This window comes from Onychomys torridus, chromosome 7, assembly GCF_903995425.1.
Source record: "Onychomys torridus chromosome 7, mOncTor1.1, whole genome shotgun sequence".
Taxonomy (NCBI): Eukaryota; Metazoa; Chordata; class Mammalia; order Rodentia; family Cricetidae; genus Onychomys; species Onychomys torridus.
Genome location: NC_050449.1, coordinates 3,101,305 through 3,126,176, shown reverse-complemented (window position 1 = coordinate 3,126,176; position 24,872 = coordinate 3,101,305). Strand labels below are relative to the sequence as shown.

Below are 24,872 nucleotides of genomic sequence, written 5' to 3'. Positions count from 1 at the left end.
TTGTCCATGGTCACAGGTCACCAAACTAAGTGGCGATATCCAAGAATCAGGCATCCAGGGCCTGTTGCTCATTCTATTATGTTATCTCTCAGTGACAGTTTTTAGATTCAAAAGGACAGGTTCTCAGTAAATCTACACACACTAGATAATAGTAAGGACTTCAGTGGAATAGAAGACAATGGAAGAGAGAATACTAGCTTAGACAAGAGTCAGGAGTCAGCTCCTTGAGGAAGAGATAACTGAGGAAAACCTGGGTGATGACAGGTGTGGTGGGTATTGTGTTCCCTGAAATATTGTGTGTTCCCTGAAATAAACATATCTGGGGGTCAGAGAACAGACAGCCACTAGAACAAAGCCAAAAATGGTGGCTAGAAAATGGGAAGAGTAAGCCATGACAGAAGTTGGGCGGTGGTGGTACACACCTTTAATCCCAGCACTTGGGAGGCAGAGCTAGTTGAATCTGAGTTCAAGGCCACTTTAGAAACAACTAAGCCTGGTGACCCATGCCTTTAATCCCAGAAACCCAACCTTTAATCCCAGGGAGTGGGGGCAGAAAGAGAAAGGTATATAAGACGTGAGGACCAGGAACTAAAGGAGTAAAGTATGTATGTAGTTAGTTAAGCATTTGGTTGGTTAAGCGTTCAGGCTTTGGAGCAACACAGTTCAGCTGAGATTCATGTGGAGGAGGACTCAGAAGCTTCCAGCCTGAGGAAACAGGATTACCTGAGGAACTAGCAAGGTGAGGAAACTGTTTCTTGTTCTGCTTCTCTGATCTTCCAGCATTCACCCCAATAACTGGCCTCAGGTTTGTTCTTATTAATAAGACCTGTTAAGATTCATGCTACAAACAGGGAGGAATCCAGAAGTCAGGCCAAGAACATTCCAGCAGGAAGGAGCTAGAGCTGCAGCAAATGAGACAGAAGTATGGGCAGCGGAAATAATCTAGAATGGACTGGATGGATCATGTAAAGTTTACAATTATAAAACAAAAGTAGTCTTTCCTTCCTTCTAATTGTCCTGTGAAGTTACGTGGATTTTAAGAAAATAGGATCACTCTATTTTTTAAAGTACTTTTACTGGCTGCTTTGTGAAAAGTAAGAAGTCTGTAGACAGGGCCTTTGGAAATCCAGAGCCTCTGGTTGTTCAGAGGACAAAGTAGAGCTGAAGGAGAAGTAAGTGATGAGGTTTAAAATGACCAAGACACAAAATGAGGACATTTCAAAGAGAATGGTGCAGACATTGTGAGCACTCCCTGTGTCAGACTCAGAAAAGAAGGAAGGATGGGGCTCAGCACAGAAGCGAAAGGGAAGCTGTTGCCTACTCTGGGAGTAGTTTTGCAGGGGTGGTGGGTGAAGAATCTCCTGGTGTGAAAGGGCTGAGAAGCTGGTGAGATATAGGACAGACATGGAGAGCAGCACCAACTTTCAGGAATGAGATCTACGGAGGCAGAAATGCTGCAGTGGAGGAAGGTGTGAGAGCCTTTCTTTGGCTATTGATGGTAGTCCAGTATGGCTCCAAGTTAATGGCAATAATCACATGGGAGCAACTGAAGGAGACAAGGAAGAGAATTCTAGCAGCACACAGTCCTCATTCCTGAGGGAGGAGCTGGAATTTAGTGGGACTCTGAGGTGCAAAGGCAGGCCAGCTGATATGAAGGAGACTCCTTCCTCCCCCAGCACCTTAGTGAAGGAAGCATGGGATAGAGAGAAGGGAGGACTGAATGACAGAGCCAAGAGAAGGTACAAAATGTCCTTTAGACAAGACAGGAAGAAGAGGAGAAGGTAATTGGATTTCAGACCAATTCTTGGACAAATTCTACCTTAAGATACAAAGGAAACCAACTCCACTGATAGGGCATTAGATTGGTTCTAATGTGGATTTTGTCACTTCCTAGCCACATGTCTTTATTCAATGCAGCAAACCAATCTATAATTCAGTTTGCTCATCACATAAAATGAGATGGCCACAAACTGTCTCTGTGAGAGACAGAGGAAGGTAGAGGAAGCTTTGGGCTGTCTCGGGAACACTGGGGTTTGGTTCTGTAGGTTCTGAGGTGTCAATGTTCATGAGTATGTGAGAGTATCTGTAGAATAAATAATGATGCCTTCTGAATCTCCAACAGTATCCATTATCATTGAGATGGACAGAGGCAGACCATCATGACAAATGTCTCCCAAGTCTAACAACTGTATCCTGAGGGTCTGTGTCACAGGAGACCAGTTTATGGTGATGAATAAAACTTGCACCCAATATTTCACCACTCTCAATCGTCCATCTTCTCTTATACATTTTGCACTGAAAACAGGTTGCTATACAGACAAAATGAGCAGAAGTTGACTTTGCCGCTGTTGATTCTTCAGGTCTTAGAGGTAATAATGAGCAGTGAGATTCTCTGTAGAAGATAGCAAAGAAAAGAAAGTCAGCAGAGGCTGATCCAGAAGTGGGAAAAAAAAAGCAGCCCCAATTTATAATGGAAACTGTTGTCATTAGTGATCATAACAGTCAAACCTAGGTGCTGGCAGCAATCACACCAACAGGAGCAGAGAGGGGTTAGGTCTCAGGTGTTGGCAGCATGGCAGAGATCATCTCACTATATTAAAATGAGAAAAAGTTAATTTTATTCTGATTGATGGTAAGGCTTCCAACATGAACTGAGAATGAGTTGACAGGGCAGGGCATTATCAAAGGCAATGTGTCAAGTTCCGTTCAAATGACCAGTGGGGCGCAGTAGGCATGGCTGTTAGTGACCTTTCTAGTTGACACCTTCATTAAGGACATGTGAAATGAAGATCAGCAACAAAATGGATTTTCAAAGGTAGTTCTGCCCTGGGAATTGCTCCAAGTAATAGCTGCTAACATCACAGACAGGAGAGTTACAAATCTAGGTAGATGAACAGATAGTGAAATAATAGGCAGATGAGCAGGACTCTAAGTGAAAATCTTTAGCAATAAGAAGGTGATTCCTGGGGTGAAAACCCAATCATTGTAAATAGTTTTCTAAGTACTTATTTTTAAATTATGTGTGTAGGTGTATGGAGAGAAGGCATTCCACACTTGAAAACAGAGGTGAGAAGAGGTCATTAGATATGGAGCTGGAGTCACAGATGCATGTAAGCTGCCCTATAGTGACTGAATCAAGTCCTATGCAAGAGCAGTACGTGCTCTTAAATGCTAAGCCATCCCTCCAGCCCTCAAATAGTTTGGAAAACTGTTCATTATATTCATTACAGAGAGCACAGAGTAAAAAAAAGCACACATATTCAGCAGAGCAGAAATGCATAAACACATGCATAGTCTAGAGAAATCCAATCAAATGTAATGCTGAGCCACAAAACAGCACATGCTTGTTCTAAAATTTGATGAGTCTATAAAATGGATGGAACAATTCCCAGGCTCCTGAGGCTTCCAAACTTCAGAACAGTTTTGATTATGATGCTACTTTGCCACATAATGGATATGAGAGAGATTTATAATTTAGCAAAACAGGGGCATTTTGAAGGTACAAATGTCATGAACTACAGAAAAGACAAAAGAGGAGGTATGGCATTTTATTTTAAAAGATAAACTTGCTGGCAACACTTTATAGCATGCAGGATTCCAGTGACACTATGGTCTGTCCTCAAGGGCTGCAGAAGCAAACACAGCACATCCTCAGTTCACAACTGATTTGGAATGCTGGGAAGCGCTGTGGGTGGAGGAAGCAAAGCTTGGTTTGCTGGGAAGATGAGAGCTGCTCTGTCACATGATGGCCCTCACCATTCAGCAGCTTATGTTCTCAGCTACACTGTACTATTGACCTGTACTGGAGACTATGGAATCTTGCCCATTGCTGCTCAGTGAGGAAACAATCTTATTGTCACCAATTGACATGTGACTATCATTAAGAAAGGAAGCAATGACAACAAATAAATTGTCTAAACACTTTAACAGGTGATAAAACCCAACATTAGAAATGGGTGACAATACAGAAGCATTCGGTTGGATTAGAAACAAAATCAACATGGAACAGAGTATTGTCATTTCCAGCATCAGGTGGGCAAAGTCTTTTGAAAACAGACAGTGGAAAACAATGATAAGATGAAAGTGGTGGGGAATTAACAGATGAGGAGAAAGGTATGCCAGCACACAGAGGACGCTTTCAAATTATGTTGTCTCAGAGGAAGAGAGGTACAGCATTGGCTGCAGGGGACCAGAGGGGTAGAGGGTGATACTTGACAGATGGTAGATACTTATGCAAATTGAAATGTCAAAAAGAAGTCTCTAAATACAGTAGGACAGAGACCTAGGGGCTGGGATAAGGACAAAGTAAGGATCTTGGGGCAGGATAGCTGGGGCAACAGAACCAACAAGAGGTGGGGAGCCAGCCTTAGACAAAACAAGGGTCAGTGTCTCTGAGACTGAAGACAGGGGCTACCTCATTGTTTCTAAATCCAATTTGTTCTCTTTAAACTAAGGCAACAGCGTTTATCATATTAAAATATTTAGTCAATGGTATGTGGCATATAAATGTTTATTCATTTTCCAATATGTAGAGGACCTCTTCCTTAGGTGGATTTTACTAGGGTCACAAGTGTTGAAATACAAGTTCTTAGGGTTGAGGAATGCAGCTCAGGACAGGGTGCTAAGTGAGTCCCTGAATTCAATCACTGGAACCTAAAAAGAAGAGGGGGGAGGGGAAGGAGAAGGAGAAAGAAGAAGAAGAAGAAGAAGAAGAAGAAGAAGAAGAAGAAGAAGAAGAAGAAGAAGAAGAAGAAGAAGAAGAAGGACAAAAACAGAAAACAAGTCCAATCTCCTGGCAGAGACTAGGATATGCTTTTCCTCTGTACCACAAAACACAAGCTCACTTCAAATGACTCATTAACAAGCAGCCGACAGTCTGACAAACAGGGTGAGCATCAGCAGACTGTATTGGAAGGAACGCAGAGTGCATAGTCTCAAAACAGAGCTAGAATTCTGGCCCAGTTTGTTTTTAGCTCAGCCTTGTTCACTGCTGTATGCCCGATAGAATAGTGTCTGGACTGGTGAATATTTATGGGCTAGGAAAATGAGCAAACATGTTCCTAAGTTCCTGTGCTTTGATTTCTTTATGGGACTAATGATAACCTGGAGTAAGCTGCAATAAAGAAACAAAGAGAAAGACTGAAGAAATGATGAAGCTGAAGCATCATCTGGATCAAGCATTAGCTGGATCTGCACAGTATCATGAAGGTAATGATAGGCAAAAACAAACAAGCAAAAAGGAGCAACGAGAAATGTTACATGTGTAATACAACACTATTGTTCAAATCTGAGGTCAATTTAAAGCATTTTTACTTAGAAAACTTTCCCTAGGACTTATAGCAGTGTGGATAACAGATACTCATGTGCTCTTCTCCAGTTTCCCTCTCTTGTAGATGCCCACTCCAGGGATGCATCACACACACACACACACACACACACACACACACACACACGCACACACACACACGCACATACAAATAAATAAGCATGTAGATACATGAACACATATACAAACATACACATACATGTAAATACATGCACATACACAAACAGGCATGTACAAACACACACATGCATACACACAAATAAATGCAAAACTGCCTGAGTTCTCTTATTTTTTATTTAAATATTCCTTCCTTTAGAATAATTTATCAACCAGCAGAGCCCAAACTGAGTTAAAATGTTAATCCATAATATGACTTAATTGCTAGAAATCCTAACTATAGAATCTATAGCTGTTCTCACTTGTATAAAACTTGTCAAACTTTAAAGATATTTCAAATACAGGGATAGGGGAGAGAGAGACAGAGACAGAGACAGAAAGAGAGAGAGTCAGATCGAGTTCAGAAACACACATCCAAGTCATTTCTCCTCCTTTACTGAAGCAAACAGGACATTCAACAAGGGGCCAATGTCTTTATTTTCAGTTACCCATTCTCTAAACATTGTTAGTGATTGGGTGTCCTCCTTCCTCACACAAATGGCCAAGTCTTAATTGCTGATGCTTCTGTGTTTTTATGCAAACACAGACTTTGTAGATATGCTTAAATTAAATGCCTTGGAAACAGATAACCCTGAATTTAAGGTGGGCCCAGATTAGTAAAGAGAAAGGAGATGGTGACTTGGGCTACAGAAGAAAGAATGCCATAGGAAGATGGACATAAACATGGAAGGTTGCCAAGACTATGGGAGAGCTTGGGAGGCATGGCACAGATTCTCCCCAAGAGTTTCCAAAGGAAATCAACATTACAAATGCTTTGTTCACAAAATAATCAAAACAAAAAGACTGTCAGAGCCCAGTGGTAGAGGCCAAGAGCCACTACACAGGAACCCAGGAAGTATTCAGGTGAAAAGACACCCTGTATCTTTGCTGTGCTTAGAGCTTCACAATCACCCAGCACCAATTAATCAAGACCTGACTATACATCTCAAGAAGCTGCATTGTGTTATGTACACTTTAATATGTCTGTAAAGAAATCATCTAAAAGGAGGATTTGGAGCAGCTTCCTTGTAGCTATAAAATATAAAATGGTAGTTGGCCTTCTGAAGCTTCATTTTCCTGTGTAAAGTGTGGGGGATCCAACCATAGGACCTTGTCCATAATCCATTTGCACAAATATGGCCTACAAGATGTCTGGCATTTCAGGGGAAATGTATATCCTAACACTTACAAAATTTATATTTATATATCTGAAAAGCACATTTTTCTTCTATGCATCAACAGTCTCTTTAACATAGTCCCAAGCATCTGTGTTGTGTGCAGTTATCATTCACTATTTAATAGGAAAAGCACAAAGCATCATGTGTGTGTGTGTGTGTGTGTGTGTGTGTGTGTGTGTGTGTGAGCCCTCCTCTCCCAGGTCAATTTTTTAGCTCTAGACTGATGATGTGTTCTTTTAAGATCAGTCAATAAGTTAAGTTATTCAGCGTATTATCCTTCCACAATTGGCTGTAAAAACTTCTGCTTAGAAACACATTGATCATGTGCTGTTCATTCTCTCCCACCTCCTCCTCCTTTGAAGCTCTATGTGTCTAAGAACATTACTAATCCTCCAAGACAGCTGGCATCCCTCCTTCCCAGAAGCTCTGTTGTTCTACAGCTTTGACTCACTTGGTGCTCCTATTGTGCCTTGGCAGAATGTCACCCCTTTCTTGGACAGCATTCATCTGTCTCTTGTCCTAACATGAGATCAATATTCTGTCATACACACCTATATTTGCCCACAGCAAAGAGCCACACCTTTGCAAAGTTCTAAATACAAGTTAGCTTTGGTAAGAAATCCTTTTGAAGATCAGCTATGGTATCACTATGTGGAAGATTTAGTTTTTGTAACTGGTTGGCCTACATGGGTGACAGCCCTTGGAGAGACTCCTGGAGGACATGGCGCATGAAGGACAATACACTATCTTAATTTCATGCTTGCAGATGATAAACAAACATGACAACATATGTCACTCCAAAAGTCAAGCTAATATGAGTCTGTGTCAGAAACACATGGCTGAAGAGATTGAAAAAGCTGCACACATCTACTTTGCTGAGAGTCACATTCTGTGTCCTAAGGTACTCAGTTCTGGGTTTGGGTTTTACCCATATCAGCAACCTAGAAGCCCGAACTTATACATAGGCTGTCAACACATACCCCATGGCTTCCTCATTCCTCAACCATGCTTCGCCCACCTTTAGACCAGTGTAGCACCACAGTCCACTTAAGCAAAGTTATCAGTCACTTACAAAGTGGCCCATGTAAGTTTGGAATTAAATAATTTCTTTTGTTAGACTGCAGGAACATCTGGATGACAGCTCGCTACCCTAGTATATCTCAGAAGTGGTAACTTACGTTAATTAAATATTCATATCTGCTCACTCACATCCTCCATTCATTGCAGCACTAGCCAAATGGGCAATGACATTCCAAGAGAACAGATTACAGCACCATGTAAACACTCCTCCTCTGTGAGCAGCCAGAACAGAGGGCCTTTCCAGAACAACTTCCTGGTGACAAGTAGATGCTGGGGACTTTTTGTGAAAGCAGGAAACAAACAATCTTTAATCAGACTAATCACTTTAACCCACAAGAGATATGCTAATAACATTTATGATCAGATCGACATCCTTATTTAGAGATAAACACACGGAGTCTGCCATTGCTGTTCATGGTATCTTTCATAGGGACTTTTCAGGCTACCTGCTTCACCTGAGTGTTAATGGAAAACCTTTTCATTTGGAACATGCATATTCTGAGATAATTTGCATACTTTTAAGTAATTCTCCTGAGATTCAGCTAACTGAGGCAATTATTCCAAGTTCTGGAAAGTGCTACCTGCCATGCATTCAGCCATGCTGCTTCAATGTGGCATGATATGAGCACATTGGGGGCTTAGAGACAGTAGTTTTCTCTCAGGTACAGGATCTAGAAATTTCTACAAATACACATATTCCAGTAACATAACACCATCACTCCTACATGAAGACAAAACAGAAAACCCGTGAGTCCCTTAATGATTCACTGTTTTCCCTTCTATGATGCTGTTGTCCATGTAGGTCCATGACCATGCATGCCTCTGTGTGTGTGTGTGTGTGTGTGTGTGTGTGTGTGTGTGTGTGTGTGTGTGTAAGAGACAGACAGATGAGTGGGGAGAATAAGACTGAATTCCTTCTTATAAGTAGGAGGAAGAGAACTAAATCCTGTGTTATGCACACACAGTGGTACTGGGAATAGCACTGAATCACAGATTGTCTTTTTTTTTTTCTATAATTAAATGCATTCTTTTCCAAATCACTAAATTTAGTTACATCAAATTCCACTATAACTCAAAACAAAAAAAGGAGGATAGAGGGCTCACAGAAGGCAGTGACCAGCAAGAAAACAACCTTATGGTAGTTTTTTTTCTGGTCTTCACTCTGAACCTACTGAAGCTATCCACATAAGCATTGATTTTAGCCTTCCACATGAACACAGTGACATAATAAAAATGACATTCACAGCATTCCAAATATCCCTTGTACACTTGATTTTGCACATATGATAGAACAGTGAGTGGCACCTTTATAAACTTTCCCTCCCTATTTTAGAGAGGTCACCTAAGACTGTGTTTGAGGTCATACCTTCAACTGCCATTTAGTAAACACATTTGCTGGGTTTACAGTGTGATCCAACTGAAATGACAATGAATGTCTCTGTGGACAATACTTCCGTTCTTTAAACAGGTACCTGTACCTGACCACATGTGGGCAGCTACACAGCCATTGTTCCTATAAGGCAGAGATGCACTCCATGAATGACCACGGAAGCAGGGACATAGACGCAGTGAAGACAGTCAGTCATCTATGACTTAGATGTGACAGTCATATCATACACTGGTATTTAGTTTTTAAGGAACCATTTTGAATTAAAGGGTAACTCAATACTGAAGGAAAGAGAAAAAAGAAATGACAGGGAAGAATGAAACAAGAACACAGGTGAGCCACTCTCCAGGGAGCCATGTCTCTGGAGCAATGGCCATGTCCCTACACAGCCTACATTCACACTAATGCTGCCTCCCTTTACATTGTGATTTTTTTGCTCCAAGTTGAAGCAATGTGTAATTGTTCATGCTTCAAATAAATAGAACCTAAAGTGAATAAAAGACACAATTAATGATAGCTATTTTTATCCTAAACCTATATGTGTACTTCTTTGATTTAGCCAATTAAAAAAAGAAATCATTGTTTTAACTTCATACCTTACTAAAGATTTTAATCTGGAAAGGTTTTATGTTTTTTATTTTTTACTATTTTAATTGTGTATATATTAAAATTTGATCATTTTCATATAGCATTGTTCTTAAAATTCTTATTTGGGAGTATGAAATTTTTAACTACTTATAAACAAAAGTCTACTTCTTGAATTGGCATATGAGTAATTTGTAAAGAAATATAAAATAATAGCATGCAAAGCTTCACAGAATGTAATTGCTTTGTTAAGTATTCATCTAAAACTTCACTGACAGTAGAAAATGCCTCATTCCGACCCATTAGTCAATTCCATAGACTAATGAATGCAAAAATAGAACTTTGACAAACGGCCATTTAAAATTACATTTCAAAAATTGATTGTGTGTATGTATATATATATGTGCGTGTGTTGGGGTACACATGACATTGCATGTATGTGGAGGTTGGAGGACTTGAGGAATCTGTTTATTCACTACATGAGTCTTGGCATTAAAGCTAGGCCGTCATTTGGCAGCAGGCAGCTTTACTCTGAGCCACCTCATAGACCTGAAAAGGCCGTGTGACGTCCCTCCAACTCTTGGTTCGGCCTTCGCCACCAGGTGTTTCAAACATAAAATGCTGAATTCTCTGGATACTTGGCCTGAAAATTTTTCTAAGGCAAAATTTTGCTAAAATATATGGACACTTTGTTCAATCCTGGCATATACTTAATATGTGATAGAGAAATGAGAAAAGAAATCACTTTAACTAATAAATGAAGGCCGGTGTGATAGTTAACCTTCCCTCTCAACTCACCAGATTCTGTGTCACCTGGTTGTGTCTCTGGGTGTGTTTGTGAGGGTACTTTCAGAAGAGATGACTGAGGAGGAAAGACTGGCACTTATCTCTCTCTGCTTCCTGACTCTCCTCATACTCCTGACAACAAGCCTTCACCAAGACAGGCTGTACCCTCAAACCATGAACCATAATAAACCCTTAAGTTTCTTCAGTCAGATATTTTTGTCACAGAGACAAGAAAAGTAACCAATAGAAATAGAGGTACACATACCTGGATTGTTCCGAATACTATAATTAATAATAACAATAGCAACCTGGTTATCTACAATATTTCAATAATTATTTGGAAAACTCATTGTCATATATAACAGATTCCTGTAATCTGGCAATATATCAAGTTGAAAACATGTTTATTGTTGAAACATAACAGCAAATGGTTGCTTCTGGGGAGGTGGATGACTGACTTTTATAGGGTAATGCTAGACATAATTCACCTTCCAGAATTCTACATATTCTCTGATTTGTCAGGATCACCAAGAATGCCTATCTCTGAGGATCTGTAACAAAAATATAAAAACAAACTGAAAAACACTGGTAGAAATATCCCAAATGTACTGAATCAGTCAGAGTGCTATGCAGAGTCTATAAAGGTTCCAATACTTCAGTGCATAAATGAGAGCAAGAGGCAAAGTTCTTTCAGGAATCTGTTGGCTTTAGTGTCATTGATGTAAAATGCTGAGTCAGAAGCCAGTAAATAACTCATTGAGACGACATAAATATTAGTACACGGGATTTTAGATCAACTAAGAGAAATATTCCTTTTATAATACATAACAGACTTGACCTAATACTCAGAGGTGATGGTGTAAAGATGTGTAATGAATACTGATTACAGTTTAAATTTCATGTAGAGTAATGCTGAGGGTATTTCAAGCATGTTATTAAGTACATACTAGAAGGTAGTGATTAAAAAAAAAAAACACTCTAATATCATCACTGTATAAAACTCTGACTTCAGTCTGTCCACTACCCATTCCAGACATACTGACAGAGTTCATATGTTCAAATCTTTAACATTCTTCTTTCTTGAAATCTGAAAGTTTCTTAGATGCTTAAAAGGTTGTATTGGATCAGGACTGTGTGTTTGGGTCTTCAAGTTTTCTCCCATTCTCAGTCACGGATCTCAGTTCTTCCCACAGTTTTGGGGATCAAACATAGGTGATTTATTGATACTTTTGTTTTTGTTTTTGGTTTTTTTTTTACCCATATCTCTTTTTCTCTATGGTGGAGTGAATGAGAACTCTCTCACAGTCTAGGCATTTGGAGACTTGATCCCATTTGGTGGCTCTTTGGGGAGACTTAGGGGGTGTGGCCTTGTTGGAAGGGAGTATGTTAGTAGGGGTGGGCTTTGAGTACAAAGACTCATGCCATTTCAAGTTATCTTTCTGTTTCCTGGTTTTAGATTGAGATGTGAGCTCTCAGCTGCTCCTGCCACCATACCTGGTAGCTGTTGCCATATTTCTCTGTCATGATAGTGATGGAGTCTTATCCCTTTGGAACCATAAGCCCAAAATAAACCCTTTCTTCTCCAAGTTGCTTTTAGCTACAATATTTAATCATAGTAATAGAGACCTTAACTATGACACTCTTGTGTGTATATGAAGGGGAGGAGCCTATAATCTATGCTCATGACATCCTATCTAACCCTTGCTATTTAAATGTTTATTTTCTAAAAGCGAGAAACAGTCTTATAGAATATGGTGCTATCATATAGATCAGAAAACTAACATTGACATAATATGAAATGTATAGATGCCACAATATCCTCTGTCCTAATTATGTTTACAAAAGTCTAAGATCAACATTCATTTGTTGGGTCACACACAAACATTTTCCTCTGACACTTCCTCTGTGTTTTCTCTCATCATACATCCTCGAAGAGTACAAGTAAATTATTTCACAGAACAACTGACAGTTTGGGCTTGCGTGCTGGTTGGTCAAGATCTGATTCAGTTTATGTACTTCAGGTAAGAAAAGCACAGAGACACTGCTAGAATGAATGACAGAATCAACTGAGAGTGATGAAGGGCATAGTGTCTTTCAGACTCATAACTAGCTGATAATGCTATTTTTCAGTATTTTGTTCAGTCAGCTTTTGCCATGTTTTCCACTTCAAAGTTATTAAGAGACCATTTGTAATTAATGCATATCTTACTACATTTTGATACAATGTGATTATTTTTTACTTAAACTCATACTCATTTCTTTTAAAATTCACTGATGTCGCTTGCCAGAACCAATTATTTTCATGGTAATTATGGCTCAGAAGTGGAGATTTTCTAATTCTATCAACCCATTTTTACTTAATGGATGCATTTCTTCTGAAGCAAGAACTTTCCCATTATAGGTTCATAACATGACATTCATAAGTGCAACACTCTATCTTCACATTTTTAATGTCCCTAGGATACCAGTTTTTCCCAGTGGGGACCCTTTCACTGCTGGCCCCTCTAGGGAGAGGTCTTTAGAAATCAAATTCTAGTTTCTAACTGTACTCATTTGTTCCTTCTTTAGTGTGGCAAGTTCTGGGCTTTCTTAGAGATCACAGCTGAGAAACTGTTGCATCTATCTATAATTACTCAGGGCTGTTGAAATTATGGATATTGGAGGAGAATCTACAAACACTACTTTATGAAACCATCATAATTCCTAATACTAATCTAAATATGTGTCCTTACACCCACAGACGTATGTAGTCTTCACCCCTCATCAAGGAAATTTCTCTTTGCAACAGAGACCATTACAGAAAACCACAAATAATCGTAATGCAATCTTAGGTCTATAAATCAATGGATAGGTCTATAAAATGTTCTCACACCTAAGACTCAGTGAACACTGGGAAAGAGATGTGTGTGTGGCGATTGAAAGACCCAGAAGGTTAGGGAGTTTTCTGTGAGACTCTGTCTCCTAGTAATACCATAAGCTAGACCCATACAGTCACACCAACATGACCCCCAAACATGAGAGCTGGATGAGGAGATGCCAAAGTAGATGAGAAAAGCCCAGGAGGCCTCAACTCTGCACAAAGAACTGCAGGAAACTAAGGAATGTTGAGAGAAGAAGAAACAGTCTTCTGAAGGGAAGAGCTCACTGAATGGTAACCCAGTAACAAATGGCCAGCCCTGAAAACATACATTCAGGTAACATTAGAGAGACTTAGAAGGTTATATTTAGGAATATAAATGCATTCACGCAATAATAATGAAGAACAAGTGAAAGAAGGTAAGGAGGTGTATACAGGAATATTTGTAGGGAGGAAAGAGAAGGGAGAAAAGTATTACCTTACAACCTGAAAAATAAAAATATTCTCAAAAAAATTACAGAATGGTCATGAAGAACAAGAAATGTATATGTTTTCTGTATCAAAAATCCAGCATAGTCATTGCTCTCTCCCATACAAGTAATTAAGTGAAACATGTTATTGATAAGCTTACAAACATCTTTGCCCTAAGGAACTGTCAGCAGTATTTAGCTGCATAAGCAGATTTTTTTTTTTTTTTGCAAAATACACAATGTCTATTTAGATTTAGCATTTGTGTTTTTTCAGCTTTAAAAACATCTCTAATTCTAAGGGATATATCCACCCCCTTTCTTCCTAGTTATTAGCTAATGTGAATATTTATTTGACAGAATGACTTCCATACTTTCCAAAGTTTGAAGGTTATCGTGACATAAAGCTGTCCTCCACTGGTCCCTCTCTGCCACATGGCTGTTACATTGCCATGTCACATTGGTCTGCCTCTCCTTTCTCTTACACTTTGCCCAGGTTCCCGGATCCTGGTACTATGTCTTATTCCTCTAAGCTGTACATATCACTATTATAAATTTATGCTACACATCACACCAAGCTTATTGGAAAGACCTCTTGGCTGGACTCCTTATTAGCTCTATGAACTACTCACTTGCCATTAAAAGTATTTTGAGAGCTATCTGTTATCACTAATATCATTAACTTTTAGTGTGACTATATCACTTTTATACTTTATTTACTTATTTCACTTAACAGCTGCAGTCCCCCCGCTACTCCTCCCAGCCCCACCCTGAACCCCTCTCTATTCCCACCCCCAATCCACTCCTCCTCCATTTCTGTTTAGTAAAGGGCAGGTCTCCCATGAGTATTAACAAAACATGGCATATCAAGTGGCAGTAAGACTGTGCACCTCCCCATGTACTGAGGCTGGCCAAGGAGACTCAGTATAAGGAGTAGGATACCAAAAACCAGTAAAAGGGTCAGAGACAGCCCCTGTTTCCACTGTTAGGAATCCCACAGGAGTATCAAGCTACACAACTGTAGCATATATGCAGAGTGCCCAGGTCAGTCTCATGTAGGCTCTCTCCCTGGTCATCCGTTCAGGCTCTATGAGCCACTATGAGTCCAGGTTAGTTGATTCTGGTGAGTTTTCTTGTGGCATCCTTGACCCCTCTGGCTCCTACAATCCTTTCTCCCCCTCTTCTGCAGGATACCCAGAATTCTGCCTAATGTTTGGTTGTGGGTCTTTATCTGTTTTCATCAGCTGCTGGATGAAACCTTTCTGATGACAACTGGGCTAGCACCAATCAGGTAACAGGAGATGGCCAATTCATGCTGTGTATCCACTATTGCTACTACAAGTCTTAGCTGGGGTCATCCTTGTAGATTCCTGGGAGATTCCCTTGCATGAGGAATGCATAAAGAAAATGTGGTTCATTTATACAATGGAGTATTACTCAACTGTTTATAAACAAGGACACCAGGACATTTGAAGGCAAATGGATGAAACTAGAAAAAAAAATCATCTTGAGTGAAGCAACTCAGACTGAGAAAGACAAACATGGCATGTACTCACTCATAAGTGGATATTAACTATAAAGTAAAAGATAACTGTGCTACATTCCAAAGCCCCAGAGGCTAGATAAAAGGAGGGACCAAAAGGAGATGAAGGGATCTCCTTGGTAAGGGGAAATAGAGGAGATCTCCTGGGTATACTGGGGGCAGGTGGGGATGGGAACTTGAGGGATTGGGTTGTGGGGGTGGAAGGAGAGAGTATTGAAAGAGAAGACTGGAAGGGCAGTGCATTTCAGGGTCAGGTAGAAACCTGATTCTATCACTCTAGCCTGAGAATTTTCAAGTGTTTTCCTTTAAGGGGACAGAGAGGCACTGCTGTAGTTTCTGCAGGAATATGTCTCTGAGAACAGCAAGATTTGTATGAGAAGTCTTGAACTTAGTGTTTTTGCTTCAAAACTGTATTTATAAATCAGTATGAATTTTCTAGATCGGTTTTTAGTAACTTTGGCTTTGATGGAATCTTCAAGGGAGTTTTGAGAAAATATCAATCCAAGGGCATTCAAATCCAGATAATCTAATGTATTTGTGCTGGAAGACTGATTGTCACACCTTAAATTATTTAGACTGCATTCTTAAGGCAGTGGGCTGCTGATGGAGGATTTCCAAGTATAGAGAAATAGAAAGGTAGGCTTACACTTGGAAAGCTGTCACAGAAGCCCTGGTGGTGATGTTTCCAGGGTAGGGAGGTCCAGGCAGGGTGCTAATGCACTCTTGCAAAGAAGGAGGGGCCAGAGTCAAGAAATGGAGCAAAATGTAAATTATGAGAGAGGGAGAGAGAGAGAGAGAGAGAGAGAGAGAGAGAGAGAGAGAGAGAGAGAGAGAGAGAGAGAGAGAGAACTTAAGGAATTATAGTTAAGATAACTCAGGATTAGGTACTTGACATTTAGGCCACAATCACTGTCACCAAAAAAAATAACAGGGCTTGGGGAGAGGATAGGTAACCAGACAAGGAGCTTAGCAGTAAGTGCAAGGAGCTATGCTTTTGGGGCACACAGGTTCAGAAACCGAGAGAAGTCAGAATCAGCAGTGGGCATGGTGAAACTGTGCTGCCAGTACACGTTCCTTCACGGAGCAGTACATTTGCCCACTGCATCTTCCCACTGCATCATCTCCTCATGACCACATTCAAGGGCATCTTGATAAATACATGCATGCCAGTGTTTTCAGGACATCTGAATCTGCTCTTTTCATTGTCATATAAGTAAGTACTGGATTAATTCACAATTTAGGGCCTAAAATTTTGTGCCATCTCTCCTCTCTCCACAGTGGCATCTGAATGGTTACAAAGTCAGCTCTGGCTGTCTGGGAGGGGGGCTGGGAAAGATCCAGCCATCCTGTGGTCTCTGTGGACACAGTCCCTGTCCACTCATGGTGCTAGCCACCAGTAACAGGCTGTTATAATGTTGGTCCTTTCTGTCCTCCAACGTGAGTTTGCCCTTGCTGTCCTGAGTTCAGACCACTCAGGACCATGCTACTAATTGAGGAGTTAGACTGTCTCTCTAAAAGCCTGCATACCTGCTGCTATTACACCCTAAGGAAACCAGCTGCTCCAGATTCTCAGGGTTCAGATCCTTCTTTTCTAGTGGAAGGTATTTATTAGTTTTATTTTTAATTAGTATTGTTGTTGTGTACATGATGAGAGAGAATGAAAGAGTGTACATGAACAGATGCAGGGGTCCAGAGACAAGCAGAGGGTACCCAAACCTGGAGCTGCAGTTTCAGATGGCCCAATGGGGGTGGCTGAGGATAAACTCAGGTCCTCTGAAAGAGGAGCAAGTCCTCGAAGTGCTTATCCACAGTCCCTGAATATTATTTTAAAATAATGGACTGAATTGCTGTCTTCTTAAAAATGGGTAGATCAATTTGATTTCCTCCAATACTGACAATACTGAGAAGAGCCTGAAAGATCCAAAAAAAAAGCCCACACAGTGATTTCAAGTCACTGTAGCCATACCAGGGGGGAAACTCAGGTTCCACTGTCCACTGTACCTCAGTTAACTCAGCATGGCTTAGGAAATTGTATTTACTCAAGTCAGACACATGCAATTGTGACAAGACTCTTCCTGACCCCACCCTCCTCCTGAAATTATCTAAATAATTGTAACATGAGCTCCTGACTTTCATGAACTTCAGTGCTAATTCAAGTTTAAGGACCACATTTGTTCCTAATGATCCTCTTTACAGAAGCTCTGCCCATTCTTAAAATACCACTTATTTGTTTATGGACATATGTATGAGTATATGCCATTTGTATGTGGGGGCACCTGTGGAGGTCAGAAGATGGTTGGAAATCCTCTAGATCTGGAGTCATGGGTGGTTGTGAGCCACATGACATGGTTGCCAGGAAACAAACTCCAGCTCTGTGCAGGAGCAATAAGCACTCTTAGTTACTGAGTATCTTTCCATCATCAAATTATTACTCATATCTGGTACATTCATAAATGTATCCCTGAATTCTCAAAAATTAATCTTAGCATGTGGGTATTCATACATCCATAAATAAAGTCAGGGCAAAGATTAAAAAAGGTGAAAAAAGATGATTTCATGGAACTCATGCATACTATAAACTTACATTTCTGAGCAGGACCATGCACCTCTGATCTGTTTGTCTCTTTTGTACATGATCCTGAGTATACATCACAATCTGTGAATTAAAAAATAATAGTGCTGACATTATTATTGCTAATGCATGTAAATGTGTCCCAAACCCCAGATGAGTGTTTCAGTCTTACTCAGTTTCTATGGCAAATGGGGCTAAATAAAGTGAAGAGAAGAGAGTGAGAGTGTGCCTTCTGGAGAGGGCGTTCAGGAAGCTCAGGGTGAGCTGGCCTTCTCTCAAGGCAGGCTTTCCCGACACTGACTTATTCCATGGTTTTTCGCTCAACCCTATAGACTGACACTCAGAAGCACACATGTGTTATACTGTATAATAATAGGTATAGATAACATGATATATTCAGCAACAAAGGTAGATAGTAACTTCTAAATAATTCTTAATAATAGCCACTACCCCATTTAGACCAGAAGCTGAAACTACAAATCCCTCCATACCACACAGAGCATAAGTAATTCAGTTACCACAAATATCTGAACTCACTCATTTCTTGACAATCACGTTTAAACATCTACTGTGTTCAGGTACTGTAGTGGATAGCAGAGCACAATGTCCATATAAGACAAGTTCTTATTAGTCCTGTTTTTATAAACTAGTGGGATTTCAATGCAAGTTCTATGCAACAAGGAAGCATTATGAATATAAATTGTTCATGCTAAGAAAGGAAAGAAGGAAGAAAGGGAGGTAGAGATGAAGGATGAGAGAAAAGGTAGTTTGACAGAAGCCACAAAATAAAAATTAAAAGCTGGGTGGTGGTGGCACATGCCTTTAATCCTAGCAGTTGGGAGGCAGAGCCAGGCAGATCTTTGTGAGTTCGAGGCCAGCCTGGGCTACAGAGTGAGTTCCAGGAAAGGCGCAAAAATACACAGAGAAACCCTGTCTTAAAAACCAAATAAATAAATTAATTAATTAATAAAAAACAAGCTCATAATGAGAAATAAACATTTACATTTACAGCACATGCAATAAAATTAAGCAAAAAATATTGCATTAGGACCATATGAAGTCTAAAGAATAACCTTGTTTAATTGGGAAACCAAGACTTATCTAAGGCAAGACGCAATTTAATTGTTTAGTGGGTGGTGAGGGCGGTAAAGCCCTGCAGAAAATGATGGAGAGAGCGATCACTGTGCTTTGTTCGTAATAAGTATACCAGTATGACTAATAGCTCTGTCAATAAAAGCAATAATGCCAAGGATTATAGGGGAATGAAGAACTAAAGTATCAAATATTTAATGTATTAAAACCAATTACACTTTAAACTCAGATCGATGGATGATAAATTACAAGGCTGTGCCTTTAATTTTGTGAGCTGTTCCTTCCCTCAGACAGAATATAGAAAAGCCATGGGCATGAAAAGCCTGTCTTTCACTTTTTAACTTACCACAGCAACAAAGCAACTTTGTATGTTACTTGCTAAGAACACATTTTGTCCATCATCATCCAACAACTTCTTACTGAGACTTTTTATGTGTTTGGTATCATTGCAAGATAGAGCAGTGAGAATATAAGAAGAATAGATACAGCAAGCCTATAATTATGTCTATCATATTTACAGGCCCCTCTTTTCACAACCCATCCATTCACCCCACAACCATGATCCCACCACAACATAAAGATTCAGCAAGTGGAAATGATGGAAGCCCAATAGATGAACAGGATCTGGGAAAATAAAGCAATGAAATCTGGGTTTTGAAATAAGGAAATAGCCACACATACACACATAGGCATACACACACACATGAGCCATTTCAGGTGAGTGGAACAACTTGGTCAATCAGAAACAAAATTTAAAAATAATAATGGCTTTGGATTCACCTTCAGATATTTAGAATTATGCAGCCAAATTTTCTAAAGGAAAATGTTTCCTAAATCTCCTTTTCTAATAAATACCTAGGTTTTGCTTTCCAGTTGTCTAAGTGGCTTAAATATGTTTTTTAAACTTCTTCTGAAAGTGTATTAAAACATATCAGTACTACCTTATTATTAACTTGTTAAAGTTTCTTCCCAGAAACTGGGGAGACAGACCACTGGGTGAAGTGCTTGAGAACTTTGTCTGTTCCGGGACTGACAGATCTCTTCCTTTCATACTGATCATCAACTAGAAGGCACTGTGCAGCTGTGGACCTCAACTTCTCCATTCACCTACTGAAGGGCATTGGTGGCTTCCACGCTTAGTCAGGTATGAAAAAAGCTGCTAACCATTTCTGCCAGAGTATTCACATGGACATGAATTTTATTCAACTCCTTTCTGGTAATTGCCAAAGGGTTTGTGATTTTTCTTCAATCAGTTACTTTAAGAACAGATTGTTATGTTCAGTATATAATGTTAGTGGATTCAGAGGAGAAATTGGTTTTTATTTATTTATGAACTCTAAAACAAAAATATCCCTAAAAAAGCATTGTGCATAAGCCCAGTGATATGCTGATGGAGTCATATTTTCTGGTTGCTGTTGATAAAAAAAAATTCATTGCTAATATTCTTGGTGAGAGGCGCAGTTGCCTGTTTTATGTGACAGATTGAAAACCCCTTGGAATGCATGTTCAGCCTGTTATTTAATGTCTTGGAAAAAATAAGTCATCAAATGTTATTTTTCTTTCATCAGGAAACCTATAATTCCTACCATATATCAAATGAACTAAGAACCACAAAGAATATACAGTCCCTATGATCAACTCTCTTCATTCAGACTATAAAATTCACTTTCATTGTAGTTATGGTGGCATAAAGAATGAAGAACAGTTCAATTTTGCAATTGCAGCAGTGGGTAAGGATATTCAGCTATAAAAATTCTGCCAACTAAACCTTGTTTACGAGGACAGTGAGAGCAGCCTATAGACAGGGCTTTGCTTTCTACTGCAATATCCTGCATCTTACTTTCTAGAGAAAAAAATTCATATACATGTTTCAATATCATATTCATAAGATAACTCCTAAGTTCACTTTACAATTATTAAAATTAGTTTAAGTTGATGACATTTGAAAGTCTATTTCATAAAATTTTTATATTACAAAAAACTCACTGGACATACAAAGAGCACCATAGCAAATTTTTCAAGGCAAACACACACTGATGATAGCAATGGATTTAACGCACTAATCTTTTTTATTTATTTTGTAACTATTATTGTTGCTATTTTTATTTCCTTCTTTTTCACTTTTTAGTTTTTATTTTTATAATTTATTTTTAATTATGTATATACATGTATCTATGTATGTATATGTGCACATGAGTGCAAATGTCTGCAGAGGCCAAAAGAGGGCATCAGATCCCCCAGGGCTGAAGTTCAGGTTTTTATGTGCCACCTGATGTGGATGCTGTCACTGAGTTCTGGTCTCTGGGAGAATGTCATGCTTTTGACAGCTGAGCCACTTCTCCAGCCCCACTTGTTTATTTTTGAAGCAGTATTTCCTATTTAGCCCACGCTGGCCTCAAACTGGTCATCTTCCTATCCCACCACCATTCAGGGGACAGGATGATAAGCATGCCTACCACTCCAAGTTCAAGGTTCTAGTTTTCATTCAGCTGTCAATGTTGACCACCCTCTTCTCAGTTGCTTAGCAATCAGAGTAAATTAATTTTGAAGCACTTGTTATGGTTCAAAACTGAAATGTCCCCTTAGTTCATGTTGGTAATTCTCTTTTTCCAGCTTATAGTATTATTCTGAAACCTGAGCTGCTTTTATGGGAGTGGGGTCCTGCCAGAAATAGGCTCCCAGAACAGGTTAAACCTGTGGCCTAGAGCAGTCTGTGCTCGCTTTGTGCTTCCACCAGGGGCCCACATATGGAGGCATTTCATCATGCCTTCTGTGTTATAGTGGACTGAAGTCTCCCTGAATCACACAACAAAAGAATATTTTCCTTCCTTGAGTTGTTTCCAAGTGGGATTTTGTTGTAGAGACAAGGAAAAGAAATCTTCATGCGATATCTTTGCTGTTGTTGGCATGCAAAGAACAAGTGTTGACTTTGGTCACATGAACAAGAGCTCCAGCTCTCTGCCAGTTGCTAGGTTTCCTTCTCTGATGGCATTGGATCCAGCAGATGAAGTAGTTGTACCTGACTGACAAAAAGCAACTTAAAGAAGGGAAAGTTTGTTTTTGCTCACAGTTCAGGAACACTGTCCTTTAATAAGAAAAGGCGTGGTGGCAGGGACCTGAGAAAGGGGTTGCATTGCATCCATTATCAAGAAACAGGGAGACTTGACTGGTGGTAGGTCCACTGTTTTCTTAATGCTATTGTAGGAGCCCATTCCATACAATGGTGCCTCCAACATTCAGGGTGGGGCTTTATACTCAGTCAAATCTATTAGGAAATACATTCACAGGCAAGCTCAGGAGTGTCTCCTAGATGATCCCAAATCCCCATTAAGTTAAGAGTCATAATTCACAATCATAGGTGACTTCTACTCTGATGGGCCAAACCTGGATAGTTTTAGCTCTGTCCTTGGGTTTCAAAAAGTCCTTTCCTTTACATGAACTTCACTTACAAGTCATTCTAAGATTAGCTTTAAAAAAATTTCTAACAGGAATCCTTTCTAAATTTGCTTGTAATTTTCACCCTGTAGATTATAGTTATGATGTTTTTCTTATAGATACTAAAATTTCTAGTGAACTTTACCCAGAATTTGCATGCTGAGGTTTTTGCCTTGTCCATCTTAAAGGCCAATCCAAAAATAAAATAAAGTAGTGCTACGTCTTATTTTTAGCAACACAGCTCATAAAAGGCATCATTTTTAAAGAGTTTTTTCTCTTTAGCTGTTACTACTGTTTATTACAAAAAAATCTCTATTTAGGTTTCGTCAATTATCACACAATATTTCAGGCCACTGTAAATCACTGGCACCTTGTATAAGTCTCATATCATATTTGTATTATGCCAACCCATGATCTTTTTTTAAACTTTGGAGATTTTAACAGATTAATTTTAGAAGTTTGAAAATAAGGTTGGTCATTTTTAACCAATTGCAAGAAGAATTAGAAACAACAATAGACACTAGTTTCCAATAAAACATTTAATCTTTGGGATTAAGATGGAAAAAGATGTTACACAGGAAAAAATTACATCAAAGTCAAACTATATGGATTCTAAGAGTCAAAAGCATGTATAAAAATGTACTATGAAGATTCCTATAACATAATGAAAAGTGACACATCCCAAAGCAAGCAGAGTCCCTCATCTTTCAGTCTTCTCCTAAGCTTTGAGAATGTTCACTACTGTTCATGCTCCTAACACTGGACATCCTGATAGTCCATCTAAAATCTTCAAGTACTAAGACACAGAAAATACGGCTGTAGTCTAAGGTTTCCAAATAACAACAAACCAAACAAAATATGGTATTATTCCAAAGGGAAAATATAGATTTTATTAGTGTGTACATGTAAGTGCTTTAGACAGATTTTCATTACTGCAACAAAATAACAGAGATAAAAAACCTAGAAAGCAAAAATATTTTAATCTTTGGTTGGTTTTTCCAGTAGATGGGTGGTGTCTCTCAGCACGACAGCAAGCTGCTCTGGTAGTATTAGTTGAAAAGAGACAGGAAAGACTAATACCTTTAGTCCCCTGTGATTATGCAAATCCTAGTACTTTCTAAGGGCTCCCATTACACCCCACTTAAAGTTCTACCCTATCAACAGGGTCAAAGGTGACATCCCAGGTCTAAATGTTACCATAACTTTAAGACTGGAATGACTTAGCATAGACCGCCCACTTCCAAGCAAACAACCCTAGAAACTAGGCTCCCTGTTAGCATATGCACTGGCACTCACATGAGTCTACACATGTATGGAGAAGAATTAGTGAGCAGTGTAAGATAATTTACTCTATCATGGGAAATCTTTCCTGATAAAATACAGAACATCCTGTTAAATTTGAATTTCAAACCGGGTGGTGGTGGCACACGCCTTTAATCCCAGCACTTGGGAGGCAGAGGCAGGTGGATCTTTGTGAGTTTAAAGCCAGCCTGGGCTACAGAGTGAGTTCCAGGAAAGGCACAAAGCTACACAGAGAAACCCAGTCTCGGAAAAAAAAAAAATTCAATTTCAGAGAATGAACAACACAAAAGTACACTGTCCACTCTGAAGGGGCTGCAGCAGCTCAAATCCCACACAGAGATGATGAGTTCAGCAATGTAACTGCAAATTGACTATTTTAGGCACAGAGTTCCTGAGAAGAAGGCTGATCAGACTTTGTGAGTTGACACTGAAGAAGAGCACAAATGGATAAGAGAACCCCGTAGCCCATCTGTCTTTCGTGTAGGTAGTTTTCCCTGTGATCTTGTGTGCAGGCTGGTAAAGTGTCATGGTGCAAGCTGAACCAAGAGAACACTAGCATGGCTCAGCTGCCTCGTCTAGCAAGGTCAACTGTGTCCCAGCACCAGGAAGGAGGTGAAGTGGCAAGGTGGAGAAAGGCACATAAAGGCGTGAGGAGACGGGAACTAGAAGAGTTTGGACTAAAGCCCTTCTTGGCTGAACCTTTTTGGCTGGAGGCTCTTTCGGCTGAGGACTCAGAGGCATTCAGTGAGAGGATTTATAGAGTTGGCATTGGCTTGTTCTTTTGTCTCCCTGATCTTTCAGCATTTACTTCAATATCTGGCTCGGGGTTTTTTACTATTATACTATTTAGAAATTCGAGTTACAGTCAACTCCTAAGAAATCTGTTTAAACTGAGACTAAATGTGGTGATTTTTTTTTTTTTTTTTTGTGCACTCCAATAAAGCTTATCTTGGGATCAGAGGAAAAAGACAGTCACTACATTAAACATAGAGGTCAGGCAGTGGTAGCACATGTCTTTAATCCCAGCATTTGGGAGGCAGAGATTCATTCGGATCTCTGTGAGTTCAAAGCCACACTAGGAACAGAGCCAGGTATGATGACACATG

The 24,872-nt window shown here is 39.6% G+C and overlaps 1 protein-coding gene across 5 annotated transcripts in view; it reads right to left on the bottom strand.

The window, feature by feature from the left end:
• The window catches only part of Pdgfd (platelet derived growth factor D), a 225,821-nt gene that overhangs the window by 139,688 nt on the left and 61,261 nt on the right, over window positions 1–24,872 (bottom strand). Inside the window, exon 2 of one of the 5 annotated variants that reach the window (XM_036191666.1) lies at window positions 17,950–18,021. The exons of the other annotated variants lie outside the window; for them this stretch is intronic. Within the exon in view, the coding sequence (XP_036047559.1) occupies window positions 17,950–18,021 (72 nt within the window). The remainder of the gene's footprint in view (window positions 1–17,949; window positions 18,022–24,872) is intronic. 5 annotated transcript variants of the gene reach the window in all.